This window comes from Scleropages formosus, chromosome 21 (assembly GCF_900964775.1).
Source record: "Scleropages formosus chromosome 21, fSclFor1.1, whole genome shotgun sequence".
NCBI classification, from domain to species: domain Eukaryota; kingdom Metazoa; phylum Chordata; class Actinopteri; order Osteoglossiformes; family Osteoglossidae; genus Scleropages; species Scleropages formosus.
The window spans coordinates 18953832-18979372 of NC_041826.1; the positions used below are offsets into that span (position 1 = coordinate 18953832).

The following is a 25541-nucleotide window of genomic DNA, read 5'->3' on the forward strand; positions in this document are numbered from 1 at the left end:
GTGACCTGCAGCAGGGAAACAGCCTGTCTGTTGCCCATACCTTCTCGGAAGCACACATCCGACAGTGGACGTGGACAATGTGTGTTTGCCTGTGTGCGCACATTTTCTGTTATTCTTTCAGCAGCTGCTAAACGCATGGTATCACAGGGACCGGAGGAGAGCACTTACAGCACAAAGGAGCCAATTAAAAAGTAATGGTCTGGGAGAAGAGCTTTAACTTTAAACCATCAATAATGCAAGGTTGCATTTAGTCTGTTTTATTAGCACTATTATTAGCCTGCAGGGATGCAGCCCATAATGTACATTTCTTCCTCTGCTTTTAGTCTCTGAAGTTAATACTACGTGAAACAATGCAGAATTTACATTTTTACTTTTCATTGTACATTGAGCCTTTTTTGAACAGTAGGATTTATTTAATTCCTACCAGTGGCGATCTGTTGCTTTCTTCAACTATTCTCTCTTCTTTTGCTCTTTTATTTTTAAAGTTGCAGCCTGGTGTGCTAAATATGCCTTTTCACAATCATAATTGTCTGGGACACATTACATGATTAAAGATTGCAGCATGCGAGTTCCAGCATCATGGGTGGAACATTTACTGGTGTTTTTTTTTTACATTTTACCAAGGCTGCTCAGTTTAACAGGATGAAACTGGCACTGCTCTTATTCTGACTGTGCTGCATACCCTTTTCTGTGCTCATGTGCTAATCTGCATTTACACCATAGACCCCGATGCTCTTAAAGCTCAAGGCAGACAGCCTCAGACTATCAAAATCCTTCTCAAGTTTAGTTATTTACAGCTGTTAAGATTACTTGATTTTTTATAATTACTGTTCCCAACCAATTTCATTAAAAAGTTTAAAACCTTTTTTCTTTCAAAAAATATCCCAGAGGGGAAAGTCTTTGACTGAAGAGTCTTTAAGACAGAGATCACACTCATTAGAGGGACTGTGGGCACACGTTAATTCACAGCAGCACCGCTTTGTCTTTTTTACTGGAGGAGTGTGGCATATGGGGCCTGCTGTCAGCCCCCGACACACACACTCAATCGTACAATGCCAAGTCAGAGAGCAAGAGGAAAGGATGGGAAAAGGTCCACCCCTGCAGGAACAGGAGACAATCTGCAGAAATGTGGCCTGTTAGGTGACCAACCCTCTCCAAACAAGGTTTTTCAGATGAGAACCATATGGTGAAGTAATAGGTTTCCTGGAAGTCACCGCTGAGGGGTGTCTTCATGTGGTACTGTAAGTGTGGGCCATACTGTAAATGGAGGAGAACACATTTGACACCGAATACTACTGAAATTTCACAGAAGCCAAGAAATGGAACAGTAAATAACAAAATACTCATTAATTTTACTGTTGATTGGGTGTTTTAATAGCTCTAATATCAGACTGCTTTAAACTGAGAGGAACCTCAGACACCAACTTAAAGCATGGAAGGTGATAAGATCTGGTAATAAATGCGGCTGGTGTGTTTGTCAGTATGTGTGTATGTGTGTGTGAGAGAGGTTGTGTAGTTGAAGGCCTGTGTTGGTTCATGTTTGTCTGCAGAACTGCTTTCCTGAGTCTCTCCCCACACAATGATCTTGTCACCCCCAGGGGCATATCAAATAAACCCATAATGAAACCTGATAGTTCCCAGCCAGCTCCTCTAACATTTCCACAACATTGTGGCTGAGCCTGTGGAGAGGTTTTGACATTACCCTGGTGTCACAAGAGTGCCATAAAAATGCCATGTGGTAGCGGGGCCTCAATTACAACTCGAAACAAAGCTTTGAAAGAGAAAAGGTGATGAAAGTGGAAAATGTCTACAGTCATGTTTTTCCATCTGAGTTTTTATACTAAGGCTTTTGAAGAACTGTTTTTCTAATTATAGTACAGCTTTTATGAAATAATTATTCTTATTATTTAGTGCAGGATGTTTTCAGTCTTTTCAGTCTAAGTGTTGCACCCTTCATTTCAAGCCAACAATAAATCAACACACTAATACAGCCGCCCATTATTCATGAACACTTAATCATATTTTTCCAAATACCTCTCAAATTTTGTTTTCAAATTCAGAGTGTTTTATGGGACTATCATCAAAGAGACAGTCTTGTCAAATCATAAGTCAGTGTCCAAATTAAGCAGCAGTTGTAATGCACATAAATATTAAAGTGATCTTGACATTTTACATGCCTTGGCATTCAGCTAGTACAGTTAGGGTTCCCACACTTTGAATTCCCAGGGTTTATCGGTCTTTGTGACCTTGGATACAGCAATATAAATTGGCCAATAATTAGTAATTTTGTAAATGGTTATTGTAGTCAAACATGCAGACTATGCCAGTTATCAAAATGAATGCAGCAACACAGGCTTCTCTTTCATAATGTGCATAATTTCTTCATGAAAACCTCGTAAAGTGAACTCTCATAAGATGAAGTCTGAACTACCATTAATTGAAATGGAAAAAAATAAATAATGCTTTCCAAAATCACAAAATCTTTAGCCCTTTTTCATCAAACATGCAAAGTTCCTGCCTGATTTTTAAACACATATAATTCAAAACCAAGCGCAGAATAATTACTACTGTCAGAACTCCGGGCATGTTTAAATCAAAATTTAAAGCCCACAACACATTTGTGTGCTCCCTTTTCCTGTTCCCTTACTCCGACTCCCTCTCATCATTTTTCATTATACTGTTTTCTCATTTTATATTGTTTTTTTATCTTGTTCTGGGATATACTGGTGCCTCACAGCTCCTAGCTCAGTCTGTGCAGAGCTTGCATGTTCTCCCATGTTCTTATGGGTTTCCTGTGGTAAGTGGCTGTACTGAGTGGCTTAATTAGCTTATAGTAATACAGAATGTTGCTGACATCTCCGAGACTCCATTTCTTAATTTTACTTACAGGAAGTTGAAGAAGCTATATAGGACGCTCAAGGAGAAAGGGGCAGCGCCAGAGGAGAGTGATGACCAGCTCGCCAAAACACCGCAGCAGTGGGACCTTGACTATGACCTGGAGCCTTTTGAGGGCCTGACGCCTGAGTACATGGAAATGAGTGAGTGCGACCACTTTCTACCGGTACATGTTGATGAGCTGGACCTAACCCCTAAACAGAGAGGACGGCACTTGGCTAAGCAGGCTTTGACCGACTGCATACTTGTTCATATCACTTTGTAAGAAACTGTATGTTTATTTACCTGTATCCAGAAATGGGACTAAAGGATCATGCAGGAACTGCTGATGCTTAGTCTTGGGTACAGAAATGTGGAGTTCCTCCCCCAGAGTTCTCAGCCAATTCTTGCCCATATACTTTAATTTGTTTGCTCTTTTGCTTGTTTCACTTCTGAAAAGAGTACAATGTCACACCTTTGAAGCTATGCACTTTCAGTTGTTCAGCCTCAGAATCCATTTTCACATGTGCTTTGGTTCCAGCTTTGTTTTCCTTAATCTCTCAATCACATTATTATCAGTTGAGAGCCAACCTTAATCATAGGAAAGAAGTATACAGTTGAATCAGGGCTGCGAAATCAGACCTGGTTGGAGTTTCCAGTAATTCCAGTGAAATCAGATATTCCTTTCTTCCTGTAATTTTCTTCATCTTTCACAGATCACTGTCATTGATTTAATTTTTATGAGAAGACCAAGATTAAGTGTGGAAGTGGGTTTTGCAGTCCTGTTTTCCGTAGAAATTCAAATGCGTGTAAGACATTTTAAGACGCGTCCATTTAGACAGTGTATGTTCGAAAATCTCCGCAGCCAGTCTTTTTACTGGTGGGTATGCACCACTGGGTTCAGCCACGAGAGAAAGAGTCGTGACTTTCTCTTAGCAAGTGCACATATGATAAAGGGTCTGGGTTATGTTCGAGACCCCGTCGCGTACTGGTCCGATCTCCAGACCTCACTTGTCTGCCTAGTTAAAAGTAACATTTTAAAATGCACAATAAAAGCTACTTTGATTTCCAGGTGTTTTAAATCCATATAATGTGACAGGTCAGGATGACATTATCCTTACAGAAGTCTTTGTATTTTCTTTGTATTTGATTTTACTCACGTTTTTTTTCTGTAAGAAACTAGTCAACATCTCATTTCAAGGAAACTATAGCTAATGTTTTCACTTGTCTTTTTAGAATGTGATGTGAAACGTTACCCCAAGGACTTTGGAGTATCATAACATGATGTCATGTAACTCTGATCACATTCCAGTAATGAGATGGTTGCAGGCATTTTGAGGTGAGGGAGAAGGAAAATGTACAGCAAATAATGACAACTAATACATTTTTTAACCTATAGCTAATAACATATAATTGTCTCTTACATAACTCACAATGGGGGGTGCGGTGGTGCTGCAGGTTTGGCCGGGGCCTGCAGTGTGGTGGGTCTGGGATTCAAGTCCTGCTCGGAGTGCCTTGCAGTGGATTGGCATCCTGCCCGCGGTGTGTCCCCTCCCCCTCCAGCTCCGTTCCCTGTGCTGCCAGTCTCGGCTCCGGTTTGTCACGACCCCCACTTGGGATAAGCAGCTGTAGACGTGTGTGTGTGTGTGTGTGTGTGTGTGTGTGTGTGTGTGTAATTCAAAAGTATGGCTTGAGATATTTGCTGTTGCCACTGCTAAAGTTAAGCACCTTGCTCAGGGGTATAGTGGCAAAGCCTAGGACTTGTACTGGCAAGTTAAGGTCCTTAAATGCTATTATCCTAAAGTCATATGTAAGTGTACATTGAAAAGTTAATTTTCCAGTTCCAGTTTTATAGAGCCCACAATTTATGTAAATGCTGTGTTGCATTGAAAAGTTCAGAGCAGAAACTTCTCCCAAGTTTCTCCTTTGGTGAGAAAATTGCTGTCAGTCACAGTATTGCAAATTTCCTGTTTCCCCTCTCAACCCTGTGCTCCAGACATCCATCCTGTCTTGATCTCAGGGTTATGCTTTTAATTCATTGTGCAGGGGTGGTGCACAAAGCTATGAGGAGTCAACATCGAGGCAGGAAAAGCAGGCTCTGATGCAGACGTGATCTTCAGGGTGATGTGAGGTGAGATAGGGAGCATCAAGCTTGTCAGGGAGGTGGTGCAGTGGCAAACCTGAAGGATGCAGCAGGACAATGGAACTGGTCACCTGTGACACAGTGCCAAGGCTTTCATGCCTCGTCAGCAGTCGAGCAGCAGTTGGCCGCATAGCCATCCGACACACTCACACTTTCTCATCACAGTTGTTCCTAGAATGGAGGACTCAAACTTACAATAAGGGATAACATGCCAGTACTAAATTATGATACATTCACTCATGTCCTCCATCCAGATGGAATTACTTTTCTGTCTTCGCTGTCCCCTGAAAGACATGCATTTTCGATACTCACTATTATCGATAAAATTTTGGCAGCCATCAAACTACACGTGTGTGTGTGTGTGTGTGTGTGTGTTTGACTCTTTGTGGAACCTGTGTCAGCTTCTGTACCCCACATACTGGACCTTGCACTATTCCATGTAAATCCTATTGCCGATCCAGTGCAATTGGATTGGGCAGTTCAGGAGAACAGCACCGTGGTACTTTATCTGCGCCATGTGGCTTTGCTATTAATGCTCTGGTCGCTTCCATTGCCTGTAATGACATTTGTGCTGTGTAATCTCAGCTATTTTGACTAAGCCTGCATTGAATTTTGTTTCTCAATATCTCTTATTCTTTTCTTGAATACAGGACTAAGCCATGGCTTGTAATTTTGAACTTAAAATCCATGCATGACGTATGCCATCAGTATCCTGTAACAGCTGTTCCTGGAACAATATTCATCTGGAATAACTGTTAAAACTAAATAAAAGTTTCCTGTGAAAGCTCCGTCCATCTATATTAGCCTGGAATATCATATTTCATAGCCTCATAGTCAAGACAGTGAAATTAGTGACTTTAAATGTGGCTGATGCAATGTGAATTATTTGTATTAGTATGTGTGTTCGTATTAGTAAAACTTTTGTCTTAGAACTTTGTTTTAATATTATGTAGGATACAGAGATTTTCTATGTCTGTATATTTTCTGACTGATCGTGGTTTTGTAATCAATGTAATCCAAGCGAGGAAGCTTTCACTGACGAGCACACGCAGGAACCCATAGCACACGCACGGAGACCGGGGCACGCCACGGCTCTGTTGTGACGCAAATGCAAGCCAGCAGATTCTGGATTTCACAAATCGTTTGGCATCCAGCGGCTGGAGGGCCCTGACCCTCTGCGGAGCTGACATGGATGTGTCAATGTTTACTGTGGCAGGAAGCCCTCCTTAGAAATCTGCTTGAACAGGGCTGTACAACTCACTGATGGGACCGGTACCATCCCTGCCTGTTTGCAGTATAACTTTCACTGTGGCGAAAAAAGAAAAAAAACACTGCAAATAAAATTTTCTATTTAGTACTGTATTTAAAGCAGTTTTCCACATGAGATGAGATGGTGGTAATGGCTATTTATGTCATGGCGGAACTCGGGAATCCAGCCGACAGACTCAGATGCTGTAGCAGGAATAACCAGCAGGGCAGGAAGGAGAATCGTCAGGAACAGGCACAGGTCGGCTGGTCATCAAACGTCGTTCAGAGGAGCAGTCAGGAGTCAGAACCAGGAAAATAAGAGCAAAGGGTCCAAGAGCTGAACAGGAGGATAACATACGGGTAACGAACTCGGGCGAGGCGCTGCGGTTGCTCTCGTGGAGGTTCCGCACTCAGGAGTGTCTGAACCGCCGTTTTGTCCCATGCAGGAGCAGGGGATGCGGTCGTGGGCATGACAGTTTAAATTTAATTAAATTTGTATGTGTACTAGGCTTCTAAAATCCTGTCAAAAGGAGATAATTCAGAAGATTTCTATATCAACGGATGTGTGAATAATGAAGTAATGACTCATTACACACAAGTAAAGTGTGACTCATTTATGCCGGAACTTCCTTCAAGAGAAAAATATACCACTGAAATACAAGAGCAAGTATGTGCAATTAATTTTTTCTGAGTGGAAAGTCAGTTTGAAGTCACAGCCAGTTGTTGTCAGATGTTGCAATAAGCTATACATTTAGATTCTTATTAGACGTTAGTAATGCTTATTCATGTGTCTCTCAGGTGAATTCACATGGGTGCTTCCTTAATTCCGTAGTGTTGAGATGCACATAACAAGTCATAACAAGACAGTCTATAGATTCTCAGCAATAACTGATTAAAAAATTCCCTTTAATCAAGTTCTGCCTCTATTTTACTTCTGCCTCAAAGTGCAGGGAACCAAACATTTGCTTTTCCTTCTTTTTTTTAAAGGTGCTCTTAAGCAAAAACATATTGGATTGATGCAGGACTGAAGTCCTATGTGATTTTAACAGCTTCCCTTTCTTCCTCCGTTCTGCAATTTTCTCACCTTTGCTTGTTTGTGCGTTTGTCTTTCGCTCCACAGTAATCCAGTTTGGTTTCGTCTCCCTGTTTGTGGCCTCCTTTCCCCTGGCCCCGCTCTTCGCTCTGCTCAACAACGTCATCGAGATCCGCCTCGACGCAAAGAAGTTCGTCACAGAGCTGCGGCGGCCCAATGCCGTGCGAGCCAGGGACATCGGTACTGCACTCTGGCTTTGCTCACTGCCCCTTTCCCTCCTCAGTTTGCCTGCTCCATCACACAGAAGCCCCTGTATGGCTACTCGTATTCTCCTTTGGATTAACGTCCTAGCCCCTGCCTTTAGCAACACACTTGAACACGGGGCTGTAATTACCAGCATGTATGGTAAAATTTGTGGATTTATTATCATCCATCCACTCATATGTACAATACAGCCTCATTTTTATATTATTTTTGCTGATACTCCTGAATACAAATATTTGGTTAAGGCTAGATCTTTGAGGTAGTGGTATTTCCATCATTCCAGTTTTCATAGAAGTAGGTCCTTCTTCAGGCTATACAGCATATTGCAGGCATCTCTGTAATGTATTTACTTTTGGATATCCTTGGCCTGCATTTTATGGATCTTGACTCTTCACTGTAGCTTCTTGGACAAACTCTGTTAGATCTTTGTGCCTTTTCACAGCTTTGCTCCTTGCCATCTCTCCCTGTAGGCATCTGGTACAACATCCTCAGTGGAATGGGCAAATTCTCAGTCATTATAAATGTAAGTGTTTGCTGGTAGGGGTAAGCAATAAACTCTAAATAAACATGAGCAGCCTTTCCACACATTGGGTTTGCATCCACAGGTCTTGACTCCTAATGCCACAAAAGTCTTTCATGCATGTTGGTTTAATGTTGTCCTCAGTCAGTATTTTAGTGTAACAAAACAGACAAATTAAACTTCAGTTAAACTAAATTAGACTCCTGAATGGCTCAGACTGCAAAATATTTGAGTTTTGAGCTTTTGCCACCTGGCAGCTGTTACCTCAACAGCACTGTTACCTGTAGTTTAGTATGAAAACAGTCAGCTTGGTTGTTGCACTAGCGATACAACTGCTATACATCTCTGCCATTTTTCCAAGAGCTTTCATGGTTTAGTGTTATTCATGACAGTAAACTCTTGTCAATGTTAAGAAAAAACAATGCACTTTAGAACTAAAACATGTATTCATTAAAAGACAAAGCTGTGGCTTTGTCAGTAAAAGAACCCTAGAGAATTTCCCAGGAATATGTTATTTTTAACTGCAGATTGACTTTCAGGACCCACCAGGAGATCCTATTATGAAAAACCGGCTGTTCTTATTTAATTTTACTGACTTTTTCTTTTGTTTGGCGAACAGAGTGTAATTACTTTAAATGCTACAAACCTTAACAACTGTTTGTAATGACAGGATGAGGTGGGCACTGAGCTGTTTCACTGAATGGCCAGATCTGGTGCTCAAAGGGCACATTGTTAAAGGTGTTAATGATAAGAAGCAAAGTGGCCTGCTGTCCAATTAGAGACTTCAGTCAAATAGCGAAGATCTAGCATTCTCTGAAAAGCAGCTGGCCCTACATCCCTGGAGGACTGGAAAAGGATCAGATTAAGGCACATCTTCACCCTTTGGCAGAACTCCACAAAGCCTTTTGTAAACAAGCAGCCTCCCTGGTTAGTCCCAGAGGGGCTGTGAACACCGCCTCTAGGTTCTGCTTCAGTCTTGATCTTACTCCCCAATTCTCCTTCAAACAGGCCTTTGTCATCTCTTTCACGTCGGACTTCATCCCAAGACTGGTGTACCAGTACATGTACAGTGAGACGGGGACCATGTACGGCTTTATTGACCACACGCTCTCCTACTTCAACGTCACCAACTTCAAGCCAGGCACGGCGCCCATCTCATCCCAGTATGACAAAGAGGTCACGGTTTGTAGGTGAGGGCTGATACTCAACATGGCCAGCCAAACTTTCTGGGATTCCTACAGTAGTCCATACATGAGAGACCATTAGTAAATCTTCAGTGCACAGATGTTACAGTTATTGTTTGCAGTGCTCATAGCAATATGTGACAATGTATGGAAATCGGGAAGCCACTCATTTCAGTCTGATCTTGGCTGTTACCTCAGCATATTAGGGCTCCTTCCTGAGTTTCTGTTGAATGATACAGTTTCCATGAATGCTGTGTGATGCTTCTAGTCTAAAAAATAGGTCGGATGCCTCAAAAAGTGTCCATAGACTGATCATTCCCTGATTATTGATTGCTTTTCACTGATCGTAGGAGAAACCATCAAAGTGCAGTAGTTATCAAGCAAAACTTGTGACAAAAATGTGCTGGCTCAAGTTCCAGAAAAATCCTACTGATACACCCCTGAGGAAGGAACATGCCTTGACTAACTTTGTGAAATATCCATCAGTGTGAAGTCTCTAAAATGCTTTCTTGTTGCCAACAGACCCTACATTTATGGCTTAGTGTACAGTGTAGAATGAACTGATGAAATGCCTTCTTTGTTTGGGGAATTTAGAACAGATCAGGCTTAAAGGTTTATTGAGATGGAGAAACAAGTCCCAATACTTTTTGGTCCAGGGCAGATCAGGACTTTGCATAGTATTTGTGCTGTGGTTTCTTTCTCTGGAGGTTTAAATTTTTTAAGAAGACTACATTGTGCATTTAAAGTCCATTTAAGACATCCTCCTCAGGAAGGCGCAACAAAAGTCCAGCAATCGGAGCAATAATCTGTTGTAGGAGTCTCGTAAAATTACAGCCTATCTGTCTTCATTTTTGGCTTATTGCTTTGCAGGCCTTGTGTCGGAGCTGGATGAGGGCTGTTTTCATTTGTTTGATTTGCTTTATTGAACTGTCACTGGTGCATAGAAAACAACTCCGTTACCTCTGAACGACCTTTTCCATGTTAACATTGGGAGCTGACTACAGGTGTCAGTGCCTCTGTGTTAGACTGTCAAAACAGCTAAAAAAAAAAAAAAAGGTGTTTAACGTATAAATTTGGACACATGGATACAGTCCTTTTGTACCATATCCAGATTTTACTCAGTTCACCAGGGCTCTGACTTTTGGCCCATCGAACAAAAAGAGAGGTTTGTCCTTTTAAGTTGTTTGTGCTCAAAGTATTGCAATAAAATGCAAAAACACATGCTCTGAAAGCCATAATAATGAAGCTGAACACATGAAAGAAAACACTTTCATCTGGAGATGCTTACAAAGGAATTTCCTGAAAACGCCTTCAGTAGAAGTCAAGGCTTTCTCACCGCCTTTGAAACATCCTCACTGTGGTAATGTGTGGAAGAAAAAGCCCCTGTTTGTATGCGGTCAGAAGTCTTAATGTATACCTGAGATTGAACTAGTTGCTCTGCTGCTGTAGCAACTACATTTTTGACATTGTTTCCCATCCACTTTCCTAGAGTTTTTTTCTTGTTTAATAGATTTTGAAAAAATAGGCACTTTGATCCTGAAATTTCCTTTTGATAAGAGAAATGGGTGGAAGCGGCCAAGGAGTGCCTGCCGATTGGGCCGGCTCCAGAGAGAGACAGACAGACTGGCTGCAGAAGTCCAAAATTAAACTTGGTATTTTCCGGAACATTTTAATTTCGGAGTGCACTTTGAGTTTCCTGAAATGTGAGGCTTGACAAACTTCATGCCAGCCCTTGTTATCAAAAATGTAACAGGCTGAATTTTCTGGCACTTGGATAGGGGAAAGGGCTTGACTTCTGTTTGTTTTTTCATCGTGTTCCATGCTGGTTGCCGTGGTAGCATGAGTTTCTGCAAGTGAAAAGAGCCCAAGTTGAGATCACACAATGCTTCTTATGTTATAACATGCCATGTCTAAGTATTAAATGGCACCTTGTGAAGGTTTTGGGTGAGGATATGAAAATTAATTTCTTTTATTCACTTAGTAAACACACTTTAACAACTCATGATAAAAGTGTACAACAAATGAGCTACTGTTGTGTGAAGCACATGCATTGTCCTTCTTTAGTGGTTTACTGCACTCACTCTTTGCTCAGACTCTCTTCCTCTCTCCTCCAAAGGTACAAAGATTACAGGGAGCCCCCATGGTCTCCCTTGGCCTACCAGTTCTCTAAGCAATACTGGGCTGTACTGGCTGCCAGACTGGCCTTCATCATCCTCTTTCAGGTACGGGGGCTCTGTGGAGACCCCTCTAAATCCAGCTCCTAAACAAGAATTAACTTTTAAATCTTCAATTGTAACTATAATTATTGTTGTCCTTGTTGTCAGCAATACATTTTTTGCAAAGAACTTTGTCCAAGTTGAAATAAAATATCAGGATAGATACAATATATTACACTGCCATTAAAAGCAAAAAGGTTGTCATCAAATAAGGACAATCTTAAATAAGGTAAAAGTGCTTGAAGTTAACCCAACGTTGGCAATTTGGATTGTATTAATAGTACATTTTATTTCTGTGCTGTTTTGTAAGGCTGTAGCCATACAGTTTGTATGCTGTTGTGCAGGTTTTTGTTCCAATATTCATATCAGGGGTTTTTTAATTTTTGAAAATCAAACTTAGAGCTGCAATTAATTACAGCTTTTGACACCAGACCCTCTGTTGCAGATATTTTTAAAACTTTCCTCAATGCCTTTTACACTGGTTGCCAGACAGTTTCTGAATTTTTGTTCACTTCTGGTTCTCCATGTTCCATATTGTCCTTATGTTCTTTACCCAACTTGGAAATTACACTTGCAGAACTTGGTGATGTTGCTTAGCACGCTGGTGGACTGGGTGATCCCGGACGTGCCCAAGGACATCAGTGAGCAGCTGAAGAAGGAGAAGACTCTGCTTGTAGATGTCTTCCTGCGTGAGGAGAAGGATAAGCTGCAGCTCATTCAGAGCCTGTTTCTCAAGGACAAGGACGGAGCTTCCACACCTGCTGCTCTCCCAGCCCAGGAGGGGGAAGCCGGTCCACGGGCGCGCTGCCGTGCTGCCAGCTTCAGCCAGTTTACCCGACAGCCATCACCTGGGCAGACCGTGAAGCACACTGAGGTGTGAGGGTTGGGTAGTGCAGAGCAGCACAGGGTGGGAGGGGGAAGCGGTGAATGGGCCCTGGAGGGCCCACAAGGCCTAGGGATCAGGGGCTAGCAGCCACCCTCGATCTGTAAAGGCATTCTCCATCGCTGAGGCTGATGTTTATTTACTTTTCTTCTGTATGTCTGAATGTATGTTACAAAGAGCGGCATTGGGTCCTTCCCTCCTTTCATCTCCAACATTAACTGACGATTTAAGTTGACTAATGCGGTTGGCTAATCTCGCTCTAACTGTATCTTCACTGGGAGGGCTGGTAGAAATGTTCGTTCCACCCTGCACAATGCAAACAAGAAGGACAAACACCATGAACCTTGAATGGACAATGTGGGGACGGAGACATACAAGATGGGATTGTTTTTTTCATTCGACAAATAAACCTATTTCTGATTAGTGTTTGGAGATTCACACAATATACTTCCATTGATAGAAATGGGCAAAAGGCTGTTGATGCAGATATTCAGTGCTGTTTAGTACCGGCTCACTTATATTGTACACAACTAACAATTGAAGGAAAATTACAAAACTAATTTGCTCAGATAAGATTTTTCTGTGGAACATAAATTCACTTAACAGAGCAACACTTCTCATTCTCTCAGGTAATGCCATTGCGATATACGTTTATTGTTCTGAAAAAGCATCTTTGTACAATAGGTCAAGGAAATTAACAACTGCATAAATTTTAAAATAAAGAACGTCATAAGTAATGCTTTTCAACTATGAAAGTGTATTTCATCATCCTGCGTTTATACGACGTAGTTTTATTTCGCTTTCACAAAAGGAGGATGTGGTGTTGAGTTGGACAAATTTTTGTTTCCGTGTGTAGGTATGTACAGCTGTCCGTGTGCGTGGGAAAATCTGTATACTGTGAGTGTGTGTGTGCACGTGCGTGCATGCAGTGTAGGATCAGAGCAGCGGCGCCCGTATCTCAACATTTGATACTGCATTGTGTACCCTGAGGGCTATGTAGGTGGATTAACTCTGGGTGTGGCCTTCGCACATGTGTCTGTGAGACTCTTAGAATAAGCGAATGCAGGCAGAACTGTGATTACAAACCACCAAATGTATGTCATCAATAAAACTGAGCATTAATTTAATATTTTTAATCTTATTTGCTCGTTTATGGCGAATGTCCGCTAGAAAGGCAATAACTGGTGAGGCAGCTGTGTGTCACTGACACTACATGCACAAGGGTTGGGGTGACGGGTCAGGAAACAGACTGGCTTCAGGATAAAGAGTATCTCAGTCTAATGTCTGTTAGTGTGTTTGTTGGCGGCTGCACACAGTCTGCTTTGGCAAGGTACCAAGGATACAGGGATATACATACAAAGCGCTGCTTCAGATTATTTAACAAACAGATTGTTGCTAACAGAATAACTAGGAGAATGTCATGGTGCGCAGATGCGAAGCAACAATACTGTAGCTTATTCTCAGGCATCATAGAACGGCATGATTTTCTGCTCTAATAAAAATACAGAGTTACCAGCAGACGTCACAAGTCTTTCTTGCCCCACAGGAATCAGCCTATAGTCATGAGTTTGAAATACTGATCTTCAGTGAAACAGAAATGTTTTTTCTTCTGTTGCACTGATAAGAGAATGCTATGTCATGGCCAGATATTTTATTTTAATACCAGGATGTTCTGTGGGGTACACAATGATACAGTGACTCCCCATAATTTCGGAGAACTGGTGGGCAGTGGTAACGTGTTTCGGGAGTTCAGCACCACTCTGTCTCGGACAGCTCCATTTATTCAGAAGCAGGTGGACCCCGGAAAGGCAACAGAGGTTCTGCTAAAACCAGCAGTGTGAACCACCTATCCTCTCTCATATTTATGAATTTTCTTAGTTGTCATTGACTAGAACAGATGCAGTAGAGTTCTGCAGAGGAAAAAAAGGGACGAGGCTGACCCATATTTCAGTTGTGCGGCAATATTCAAATGTCATCAAATTTGCAGGCTTGATGCTGCATATGCAAAGGAACGGATGCGCCGGCATCTGTCAAAAGTCCACATAGCCATCAGCGCGGCCGTCCTCTGCGTTTGCTCTAATCTTTCTGTGAGTTTGGCGTCAATTCGCGGATGATTGCTGTTTGAGAGAGTAAGCAGGAGGAAATGGGGACCAAATTCCTGCTAAGTAAACAGCTGGCTTGGAATCCCTCCTGTATATGCTTAGACATGCAATGGAGAGAGCATTACAAAGGTAAAACCCAATTACACTCAAATTCACGCTCAAGTGCTTGCAAATACGGTCAAATGCACTCAGGCATGCAGTTACACTCGTGATCGCATTCAGAAAATAGTCTGCCCTTATTTTAGTAGTATTCGAAATGCTACGTGTGACACCTATTTGGTTAGTGTATTATCCATCATTTTTTTCCCATTTCTCTCCAGTTATGTCGATAATGTAACGCAGGCCTTGGTGTCCCTGTGCTCTCCATGGATAGCTGTGTGTCAGATTCAACCGTGTGTGTAAACTATTACTAATTGGATGCAGCTGACCGCTATGTAGGAGATACTTACGAGTCCACTGTCTCCCCAAGGAATGTTTCTCCATATAAACCGTTCAATATGTTTGCAGTATCACAGACATGGTACATTTTCGTCATTGTGTTCTTTTCAGACCATCCAGCGATAGTGTGTTGCTCAGGCTTTTCTGTCTTCTCATATCCATAGCCTTGCCAACAAGTCTTTTTGATTTATCATTTATTGTTCACCTATAAGCATGTAATCCCACACTAGTAAGGCTTTAAAATGTGACCTTCAAGATGAACTTCTGACACAAAAAGCTTTTCGCTCTTAACCAGGAAACTGCAAACAAAACCTGATTTCAACAATGAGGCCTGACCTTCTCGTCTTCTGTTTTCATTTTGATGTTCTTACATTTTCTAGTACTGATTTTTTCTTTATTATTCCAGTTCTTCTGTTGCTGTAGAATTGCATTCATCCTGGGCTTTTGACTACGAAATGTAAGAGGATTTAGACTCAGTAGATACAATGAATAATATCCTATAGACTTACAGTGTGGATTTGTACATTACACAACCAAGCTCATCATAAAGCACATAAATATTTGCATTTCCTGCAGCTTAAAGAGCATAAGATGACGAGAGATAAGCAGCTGAAAAAGCAGAAGAGTGATAGCATGCCTTGTGCTCGTAGACTTTAACCTCTTTTTCTCTTCCGTCCTCTGGATGCTCTGTGGGAAATGTCATGTCAGTCAGCACCGCTTTTCAGCACTGTCTTTCACAGCCTCAGCTCCTTAAATCCAGTACAGGTGGCTTTAAAGAGAAGTTGTTACATTTCATCTTATTACGTTTCAAATTTAGAGGGATGCATGATGAAACCTGAAATTCTGGAGCTTTGGCAGACCAGCAGTGATACTCGGTTTTAACACATACAGGTTCCCTTTTTATTTTCTTACTTCCTTACTTTATAAGCCCTTAATGCCTGTATAACCTAATCAGCCAGAATGTTGCATGCATAGGTTGCTTTGTCATAGAAATATAATAATAGGCACCTTGTGGGTAAATTAAAAATGATACCAGCATCATAGATTGATGAATAATAAATAATGAATGACAAGGTGGGCTGTGTGAGGGTGTAGTGTTGGAGATGAGCTAAGTGGATAGAATGATGTCCCTAACCCATATTTCCCTGTCCCACTGGGTCTGCCATCCTGCCATGTCCTCATTGGCACCGTCCCCTTCTGAATCTTCGTATCAGTCGTACGCTTTCCGACACTTCGGGGACTCGTGAGTCTGTGGCTGTGGAATAACTCCCAGAGTTGAGTGAGGGGTCACTAGGCTGTTTCCTTCTGTTCCAAGTCTGAAAGCTTTGTCATATTTTCCGTTTTATGGGTGGTTTCTGAAAAATCTCTTTTTGACTTTCATTTGAGGCCATGCTATTCTACGAATCTGCTGCTAATTGTTCAAATAATGCTATATACATATACGATTGTACATTTACACTGCACGGCATTAATAATGGTGCAGACTAGTGCAGGTGTTTGCATTATGGTCATCTAAAAACATCTGAGATGTCAGAACTAAATGGATTATGGAAGTTTTTGGTTTTCGATCAATGATGATGCGATGAGATTAATGTCACAGTAATTTTTTTTCCGGATTACTGTAGGTCAGAGCATCTCGAAACAGTAGTGCAATGCATGAAGGTTAACTGAGGGTAAAACCGCTGATCAATCACAAAATAATTGGCCAGGAAAAGTCATTAGGAACTTTTATGTGCTGCTGCTGTATAGCTGTCAGGTATAAGGAGAGCAGTGAAGCAGGTCATGGGAGGAGAAAGCCAAGGAGGAATTATTCACAAATCACTGTCACCGAGACGTTGCAGATAACACTGACCCCTTCGGAAAAGAAAGCTGTAGGAAGGAAAGCGCTTGAAGAGGTGCTGGTGGTGTTACGATGAATCATGAACGTTTATTCAGAATCTCAGGACCTCTGTTTTTTGTTTGCACTTTGTTATGTTATGAGAGAAAACAAGTGTAATGGGAATTTTTACTTAAATAAATATGTCCTACAGCATGTCAGCACTGAGGTGAACCCATATACTGTAGCAACAAGGTGTGTGCTTTATTGCTGTAGGAGTGTGTTCTAAGCACTCCAGTATTGGCTCATGAGACTGTGTTTTTTTTTTTTTAGTTCTGCAGACTGGCAACACACACACACAGCTGCTTGTTTTACTTTTCCACCAGACAAACACACTGTTCGCTCGTGCCCTGGGGCTTTTCTGGGTATTAATAAGCACACCATTATGGCTTTAAAGAGAACACCAACAATATTAGTTTATTACTAGAGGATATGATTAACAGCATTGCCACCATTTATAAAATGCATTATTAGAAATAAAGGGGAATTACTTGGCAGAAGACTTTGGAAGAATAGTCTTGTTTCTCCAGTTTCTTTTTTTTCTACTGGGCCTGTCTTTTCGTCAGTACATTTTATGTTACAGGTAGATTTTAAAAGATAAAGTTAACTCTAGGAGGTGTGTGACTGACACATAATGGTTCCAGGCTTCAGTGTGGAAAGGGCATGGAGTTGAGGCTCTGCCTTGTGGCATGTTGGTAAACAGAAGTACGGGAGTCCCATGGTGTGCTGTGGTATTTTCCTTCCCGGAGGGCCGGGACACGCTGGGACAGGATTTTCTCTTTGCTCTGCTTGTGTGAAATGGCAGAGCTGCATTTCAGAAGACACCTGTTTTACAAAGACAGGCAGATCCCAACCTCTGTGGACTGAAAGGGTTTTCCGTTAAGGAGTTTTAATGTGAAGGTTTCCCTTTTTGTTCTTCCGGCTGGGGGGGGTGCAGTAGGTTGAGCCAGGTCCTGCTCTTTGGTGGGTCTGGGGTTCGAGTCCCGCTTGGGGTGCCTTGCGACGGACTGGCGTCCCGTCCTGGGTGTGTCCCCTCCCCCTCTGGGCTTGTGCCCTGTGTTGCTGGGTTAGGCTCCGGCTCGCCGCAACCCCACATGGGATAAGCGGTTTCAGCCTCTCTGTGTGTGTGTGTGTGTGTGTGTGTGTGTGTGTGTGTGTGTGTGTGTGTGTGTGTGTCTTCCACCTAGTTGTAAATGGTTCACAAAGGGGAGGGTGATAGCTTTCTGTTGCCGTGGTGAAATAAGCAATTAAAATGCCGATGCTTTGGAGGGTGAGCATGTTGCATGGTCAGAAGAATGTACGCTTGATTCTTAAATTACTATCAAGTGGGGGGAAAAAGAATTTTTTTGCATCCACAGCCCATCTGAAAAGCAATATGAAAAAACAAACAGAAGGTAGTGAAATTTTGCCTTAGGGTACAGCTACGCTGCTTCTGTGTACGTTAGGTTTTCAGCCAGGTGTTGACGGGGAACCTCACCCCTTCCCTGACTGGCATTACATTCTAAGCAGGAGTTCGTCAATTTTCCCACGCCCCATCCTTGGGTCTCCTCCCATCTCTTCTTCTAAAACCTTCCTCTGGAAGTTCTGCGAAGTGAGAAGACAGGTTGTAAATATCAAAGGAGGTATGTGGAATTTCTGCTTCCTTTTTATTCCCGTAGATGATTGCCTAATAAACGATTCACTCCAGACTGCAATGCTGCCCCCAAAACAACTGAATATTCCTCAGATTCCAAAGCGTGGATTTAACTTCCTCCATGACCAAGTGGTACAGATTTTCTCATGTCTTATTTTATATTCAATTCCAGTTGAAAAAAACTCTTGCCTGACCTGCGTTGTTAATTATCCAAAGCAATATCTGGTTTAAAAAATGCAAACTGTGTCTTGAATACTCTCTTCCTTTACGATATAAGCATGTGTCATTTTGACAGTCTCAGAAGAATGACAAGACAGTTTCTCACAATTGAATAGTGAGTTTTCAGATGCTGCACTAGCTCGTGGTGGACTCAGAAATGCTGCGATCAAGACGTCTTTGTCCCTGCAGCTTCGGAACTCTCCGCCTGGACCCACAACTCCCCACTGCATCACCTGACTCTCCTTACATCGCTACCAAATCCATTTGTACAAAGCTGGTAAAATGAGCTGCGTCCAGCCAACTGTGCAGATAAAAACCCGAACGTTTCGAGGAGTGTTCTTCTTGCTATACCCTTGAGCATGGCACTTAACCTCAATTGCTCCATAAAAACCCACAGCTGTGTAAATTGTTAAAAATGCTCTTTGGATAAAAAAAAAACTGGATAACTCAGCAACAATTTATTAATAGTGGTCATCTCCGTGTGGAAGTCCCTGGAATCTCGATAATGGATTTCTTTCTCTTTCGTGGTGGCCTAAGCGCACTTCGTTACCCTGAAGTCTCGAAGCCGGACCGCCCTTTCCTTCATGGTGGCCTCCCGCTCTGCAGCCAGCATTGCGACGTGGTCCTTCCACTGCTGCTCCTTCTCCTGCAGAGGACACACGAGTCCTCCTCAAAGCTTACTCAAGGACTTTATCTGGATAGATGTCACTGAAATATATTTACAAAGTCTTTCGGGCTGATGCTGGCATGGTCAGGCTTTTAAAGAACAAGTAGGAGAAGTGTTGATGTAGCGGACAATTCTGTTGACACACACCGAGGGTTGCATGCTGGGACCACCACTACGGTGTACTTTTGCTGACTTCCCACCGCACGCTCGTCCTACGTCCAGTATAAAGGGGTTCTTTCAGTTTGTGCCTTGAGCCTTGAGTGTACGTCATATGGAACTTATGGACATGCTCATCAAACCATGTTCCAGAAGGATTCAAGACTGGCGGGTCTCTGCAATCTGTCTTTTCTACACTCTCATCTGACATCCACTCCTACCGCACAGAAGAGGGTGTGCGTGTGTGTTTTAGCAAGGGATTCTTCACTTTTTTCATAGATAATCGTGATTGATGATGATGGGGCTCAGATGGAATACACATGTCAGAGAGGCGCCCCCAACAAATGCTGCTTCCCATGGCGCTGTCTGTCATCAATTAGCAAGCAGCTCATGTTTGGAAGACAGCGAGGGCCTCCCAGCTCAAGGAATGAATGGCGGGAAGCAAACAGGCACTGGTGAGAAGTTGACCTTCACAAAATGAACTCTCTAACTGCCTCGTACCAATAGGGTCAATTCGCATTTTTTAGCAAATTGTCAGTAAAACAGTGGTTCGGGTTGCAGCATTATGGTGTGTATTTTGGATTTCAGGAAATGAGATTTTACAACAACCGCTGTGCTTCTGATGGCCTTGTGAATTCCTGTGTAAGTCAAAGCGTGTCACGAACGCTAACCATGGCGCTGGAAGTGTTCTCCGCCTACAAGCACGCGTGTTCGGTTAAGGAAATCGTGCGGTTTGCATGTCTTGAATGGCTACCGTTAGTCGAGCAGAAGAGACGTCCGTAATTAATCCGTAGCAGGGAAAAGGGCGATTTACCGGGCAGTATTAGTGACAGAATTCAGAACAACAGAACTCCATTAACTCCGTTCTTTGTCCTTTGGACATTCTGGCCTGCTATTGTTGCTTTATGTTTTTTATTTTATAACTGGTCTGTAGGCCTATTTGGGCTTGCAATGCAGTTGGTGAAGAGCAAGATGGGGTCTTCGCTAACTGGACAACTGTGAGGTACAGTAACGATCCTGTGAGGTCAACTAGTGGTGTGTAACTGCAGTTCAGGTCAGGTCAACAGCAGCAATAATAATAATAATAATAATAATAATAATACTTACGCCAATACGATGGCACAGCGAGTAGCGCTGTTGTCTCACAGTGCCTGGGTGGTGTGCGAGATTTGTCTGTGTGGAGTTTGAATGTTCTCTCTGTGTCTGTGTGGGTTTCCTCCGGGTGCTCCGGTTTCCTCCCACACTCCAAAGACATGCTCTTCAGGTTCACCCATAGTGTGTGAGTGACAGAGAGAGTGTGTTCCGCTGATGTATGGATGAGTGACCCAGTGTAAGAAGGGTATCTAGCAGTGTAAGTCACCTTGGTGAATAAGGTGTGTGAGCTCATAACGCTACATAGAGTTCATTGGAAGTCGCTTTGAAGAAAAGCGTCTGCTAAATAAATAAATGTTAATGCAATTCCAACCGGGAGCAGAAGAAACACTAAATTTTACCTCTCCAGTTGAGAATGTGTATGAGGATGCCGAGATCTCCCGTGAGCTGTTATTTATGCACTAATATCGTACTTTCGGGACTTTTTTTTGTTTCATTACTGAGGCACTTTGGTGAAAATGGAGAATGGAAGCGCTGTACCTTTCTCAGCTCCTCCAGCTCCTTCAGTCTGTCCTGCTCCCTCTTCTCCCACTCCTGCCTGCGCTGGACCTGCACGTGACGCATTATTGCCATCAGACAGCGGCTCAGCTCTGACGCCACTAAAGCAGAGTGGATTGTATCGTTCCTCCTGCTGCTGCTGATCTCATTATTCACCCTTTCTTGGTGCTTCTGCCTCCGGTCGTCCTCCACACGCTTGTCCTCCGGCTGTTTCCCAGAGTGGTCTGCGTTGCTCAAGAAGGCGTAGTCCTCCTCTTTGCAAATACCTCTCATTGCCTAGAGGAAGGAGGCATTGCACCCATAGGGCACAGCCTAATTAGCAAGTAAACATCCAGAAGTCATTTGTCCTGAACATTCAGGAATTTATCTGAGTACACCTTGCCTCATCTCCCCGGATACGAACATTTCCGTGTGAAAAAGGCACCGGCGTCCACATTTCTGCCCGAGTTCAATTTCCTGCAGTACATTTTCGAACATTATTTGCCACGAAGTGTCTGACAGTAAACTTTTTTTTTTTTTGAGGGAGCAAAGTTAAAAAAAAACAGGAAAACCCAAAACTAGGAGAGAAAAAGTGGACAATGTGTTTCTTGACCCCAGGAAAGAGAATCGAGTAAAACTACTGGAAATAATGCGGAGCATAAACCAGTTTGAACAGTCTGCCGGTTGCGTAGACCGATGGTCGTGGTCATCGCCTTGTGAACTGAACTCTCGAGAGGAGACTTCACGCACATTAACTTCTCGTCTTACACAGGATCTGCGGAGAGGAGCCCCGTTCTGGGCTCCACTTTGATCTAACCTTCCCCAGACGGCTCATCGTCCGCATCCTGTCTTTCTCCTCCTCAATAACTGCCGCGGGTACCATGCGAATTCCAAAGAAGCGCTTCCCGTTTGGCTGCTGCGGTGCGAATGACTCGACGTTCCTGCAGGGTGTCGTGGGAGGCCGGAGCCCCGCTTTTAATCTCAAGAGCGGAAAAACAAGAGCGCACGTTGTCAAGCGCTGCCCTGGTCCTGATTCGGTCCCGTTTTGTGCAACGTACCTTAGACATGGGGATTTTCTCAAACCGCTTGATATGAGCCATCCTAAAAGGACACAGTGGATAACAAGAAATAGGGTTATGGGTAACGAGTAGAAGTAAAAGGAGCTTCTGTTATTTTGCACTTCAGCTGGAATTTTGTGTGATTTTAGAAATGTGGTTTTGGAAGAGACAAGTCAAAGAAAAAATAACAAACTCCCACGCGCACAAACACCTTCAGACCTTGAGGAACGAGACCAATTCTCACGAGCATGTGACGGTAAATCTGACAGCATCCGCTTCACAATGGAATTTAATTAGCAACAGCGGCGGCGCGGGGTTTTGACGCAGTGCGGTCACACTGTTTACCTCGTTCCTAATAAACAAGTCAATCGTTGAAAAACAAAAAACATTAGCTTATGTGATATAAATAGTAAAGGGTGATTTAAACCAGTTGGGGGGGTGCAGTGGCGCAATGGGTTGGACCAGGTCAGCCTGGGTCCTGCTCTCTGGTGGGTCTGGGGTTCGAGTCCCGCTTGGGGTGCCTTGAGATGGACTGGCGTCCCATCCTGGGTGTGTCCCCTCCCCCTACAGCCCTTTGCCCTGTGTTGCCGGGTTAGGCTCTGGCTCCGTGTGTGTGTGATTTAAACTACAAGGAGCTTGAAAGGGAACCCATGCAAGTTTTGCTCCAGTTTAAACCGACAAAACGTTGGAGAAAAATATCATCTAAATTAAGAAATTTGATGTAAACATTTCATGCAAATACAATTAAAACATCGTTTATAATTATTGGACTGTAATCTAATAAGTTCATTATTTTATCATATTGAGCTAAGTCACGCAGTAAATTTATCTGCAGCTCAACGCAGTTTTCATACATACAACAAAATTATCATGACGTGCAAACATGCAAAGTTTAGTGCGTTGCATTCCAATCCTCCCTGTTTAATACACGTTTAAAATGTGGCTACGTAATAAATAAAGCATTTATTAAAGTACAACGCAAGCTGCAACTAACGCTCTCTCTTACATACACACACTATGGGCAATTCGGAGTCGCCAGTTCGCCTGAAACGTCCTTTACGCTGTGGGAGGAAACAAGAGCACCAAGAGGAAACCCTCACACGCGGGGAGAACATGCAACCTCCACACAGCGAGCGGGGATAAAACCCATATCCTCTCGTACCACCCAGCCGCCGCGAGACAGCAGCGCTACTTGCGGCGCCACCGTACCGCTGCTATTAATCCTCCCTGCATTAACGATGGGCCCGCAAACAGTTTATGGTATATGCCTAATTCTCAGATATCTGTGAGGAAATGAAATGAACTCGCAGGGCCTGCTTTCCAAAGTTAGGAATCAACGCATTCAGTCTCGTAGTTCAGCTGCGAGCGTCTCGCTCTCTTTTCCCACTTGGTCAGACACATTCATCGTAAGCTGCGGGACGATGCCGGTAAATGCAAAGTGCCCCAGGTACACTCACCTGGAGCGGGGCTGCGGGGCTGCGGCGATCAGGCTCCAGCCGTGTGACCGGTGTGACTTGCTGGCTCTTCTCTCGCCGGTGCTCTGGGCTCCGTCCGCCCCCCGTGTCTGTAAAGTAGGCCCGTGCGACAACGCGGCGGCATTTTCGGCAGCCGTGTGGCAGAAACGCCACTTGCGTGATAATAAAAATCTGCGTTGCGCTCGGCTTGATGGATCGGTCCCGGCCCGCTTCGGCGACCCGCCCTCGGAGGAACGCTTAGACCGAAGCGCATGTTTGCGTTTGAGCAATCTGCTCAAGGGTTGCTCTCGCACCTTTCGGCTCGGATGAACGCTTCTCGAAACGGCACCGAACAGATACAAATCGGTGCGTTCATCGGCCTGGTGACGAAGCTGCGTAAACGGAGCGCACTGGAATCCCCTCTAGATGTAGCCCTTCGCGGGAGGAATTTTGACATCCCTGCTACAGAGGCTGGACCCGTGTGCATCTGGAAGTCGTACGGCGGTTACGTAATGCCTTTGAGAGCTCGGACAATCTTAACGTGTTCGGCACAGAGACCCCGTTGTTTTCAGCGCTGCTTTTGATCGCAGGAACCCCGTTACACGTTCCGGAGGGGCCTGCGCGATGGCGAGCGTCAAAAGTGCGGCTCCACCTCCAGCGAGTCGGTTCCGACACATGGGATGCGCATCGTCACAGCCGGCGTATGGAATGTGACACGCTGTCAAGATGCCGCGCATGAGTTGTAGGGATGTGCTGCGCCGGAGAAAACGATGCAAAGAGGAACGCAACATATTGTAACGACCCGCGTTACTGATTTAATGTAAATAGTTGCATTGTGGGAAATCTGTAACTAATGTCCGTAACCGCTGGGGCTACTTCGGGGGGAAATGGTGGGTTGACCGTGTCTCCCAGTGTGTCGGGGAGAGTCTAGGGGTGCTAAGGCAGGCTAGAAGGGCTGGCTGTAAGCGCAGGTCCTGAAGGAAAAGGGGTCCTCGGACCGAGAGCATCATTTCCCTTGTGCTGGTGTTCGAATAAACCGTTCGTTACGAACGCTGCCTCCGCGTCCTTCTTCGCCCCATCCAAACCCACAATATGAATAATGCAGTTGGTCAATTTCACTGCTTGGGTCTCGGTGCGAATGAGTTCGAACGCAAAGCTGCTGTATCTTTCATGCGTCGCTGTCCTGGGAAATTGGTTTAGCTAATTTGAACTCCCACTAAGTAACTTACTCACTAATGGTCAGTTTAATTCTTGCTTCTTTAGGCTGATGCACGGCGTGTTTCACCGAAAAAACGGAATTGCCGACGTTGCAGTGCAGCTTTTTTGAAGAAACGTTGTAAAAAAAAAATAAATAAATCGACAACGGATTAGAGACACGCGGCCGATGGTTCGGAATCGGCGGGTTAAGCGTCGTGTGAATTAGAACCGCATTTCCAGTTCCTTTCCTCCCACCCGGTAGACTGACGGGCTGTAGGTACGATGTCTTTTTCGAGTCCTAATAGACTTTCAGCCCTAAGTAAATGTCTGAACTCTAAGGCTGCCCTGGAAAGAGGCTTACATCCTAATTTGATGTTGACCACGGCTATTTGTGACCACCGTGGCGTGGCTCAGCACACCCGATACGTTTAACTTAAGGTTACCGGCCATCGTCCCACACTCGTCCTTCACCGTGAAAAAGCCAGAAGCGCCTTTCCCGGGGCCTGCTTACCACTGTCAACAAGGTACACGCACAGTATGGACAGATGAGCGGTAGATCGCCTCGTCCGGAGGATTCCTCGCACCTACGTTGACACAGCGGATGACTTGTTGAAGGCGGGACGCTCCCATCCTCTCGCGACTGAACTTTTTGAGGGAGAAGCACAACGTAGGTTAAAAACAAGCCGTCTTTTCTACGAACGAAGCTCAGGTTTCCCAGAGAACAATGCGGGGGGAAGATGTATGAGG

General features: G+C 43.8%; 1 protein-coding gene across 2 annotated transcripts in view; it reads left to right on the forward strand.

Annotated features, from left to right (window-relative positions):
* ano2b (anoctamin 2b) overlaps positions 1 to 13446 on the forward strand; it is a 46928-nt gene extending 33482 nt beyond the window's left edge. For both annotated transcript variants that reach the window (XM_029247556.1, XM_029247557.1), the window contains exons 19-24: positions 2890 to 3038; positions 7386 to 7538; positions 8033 to 8085; positions 9091 to 9272; positions 11383 to 11488; positions 12060 to 13446. In XM_029247556.1, coding sequence (XP_029103389.1) covers positions 2890 to 3038; positions 7386 to 7538; positions 8033 to 8085; positions 9091 to 9272; positions 11383 to 11488; positions 12060 to 12362 — 946 coding nt within the window. In that variant the 3' untranslated portion in view covers positions 12363 to 13446. The remainder of the gene's footprint in view (positions 1 to 2889; positions 3039 to 7385; positions 7539 to 8032; positions 8086 to 9090; positions 9273 to 11382; positions 11489 to 12059) is intronic.
* Positions 13447 to 25541: the final 12095 nt, after the last annotated feature.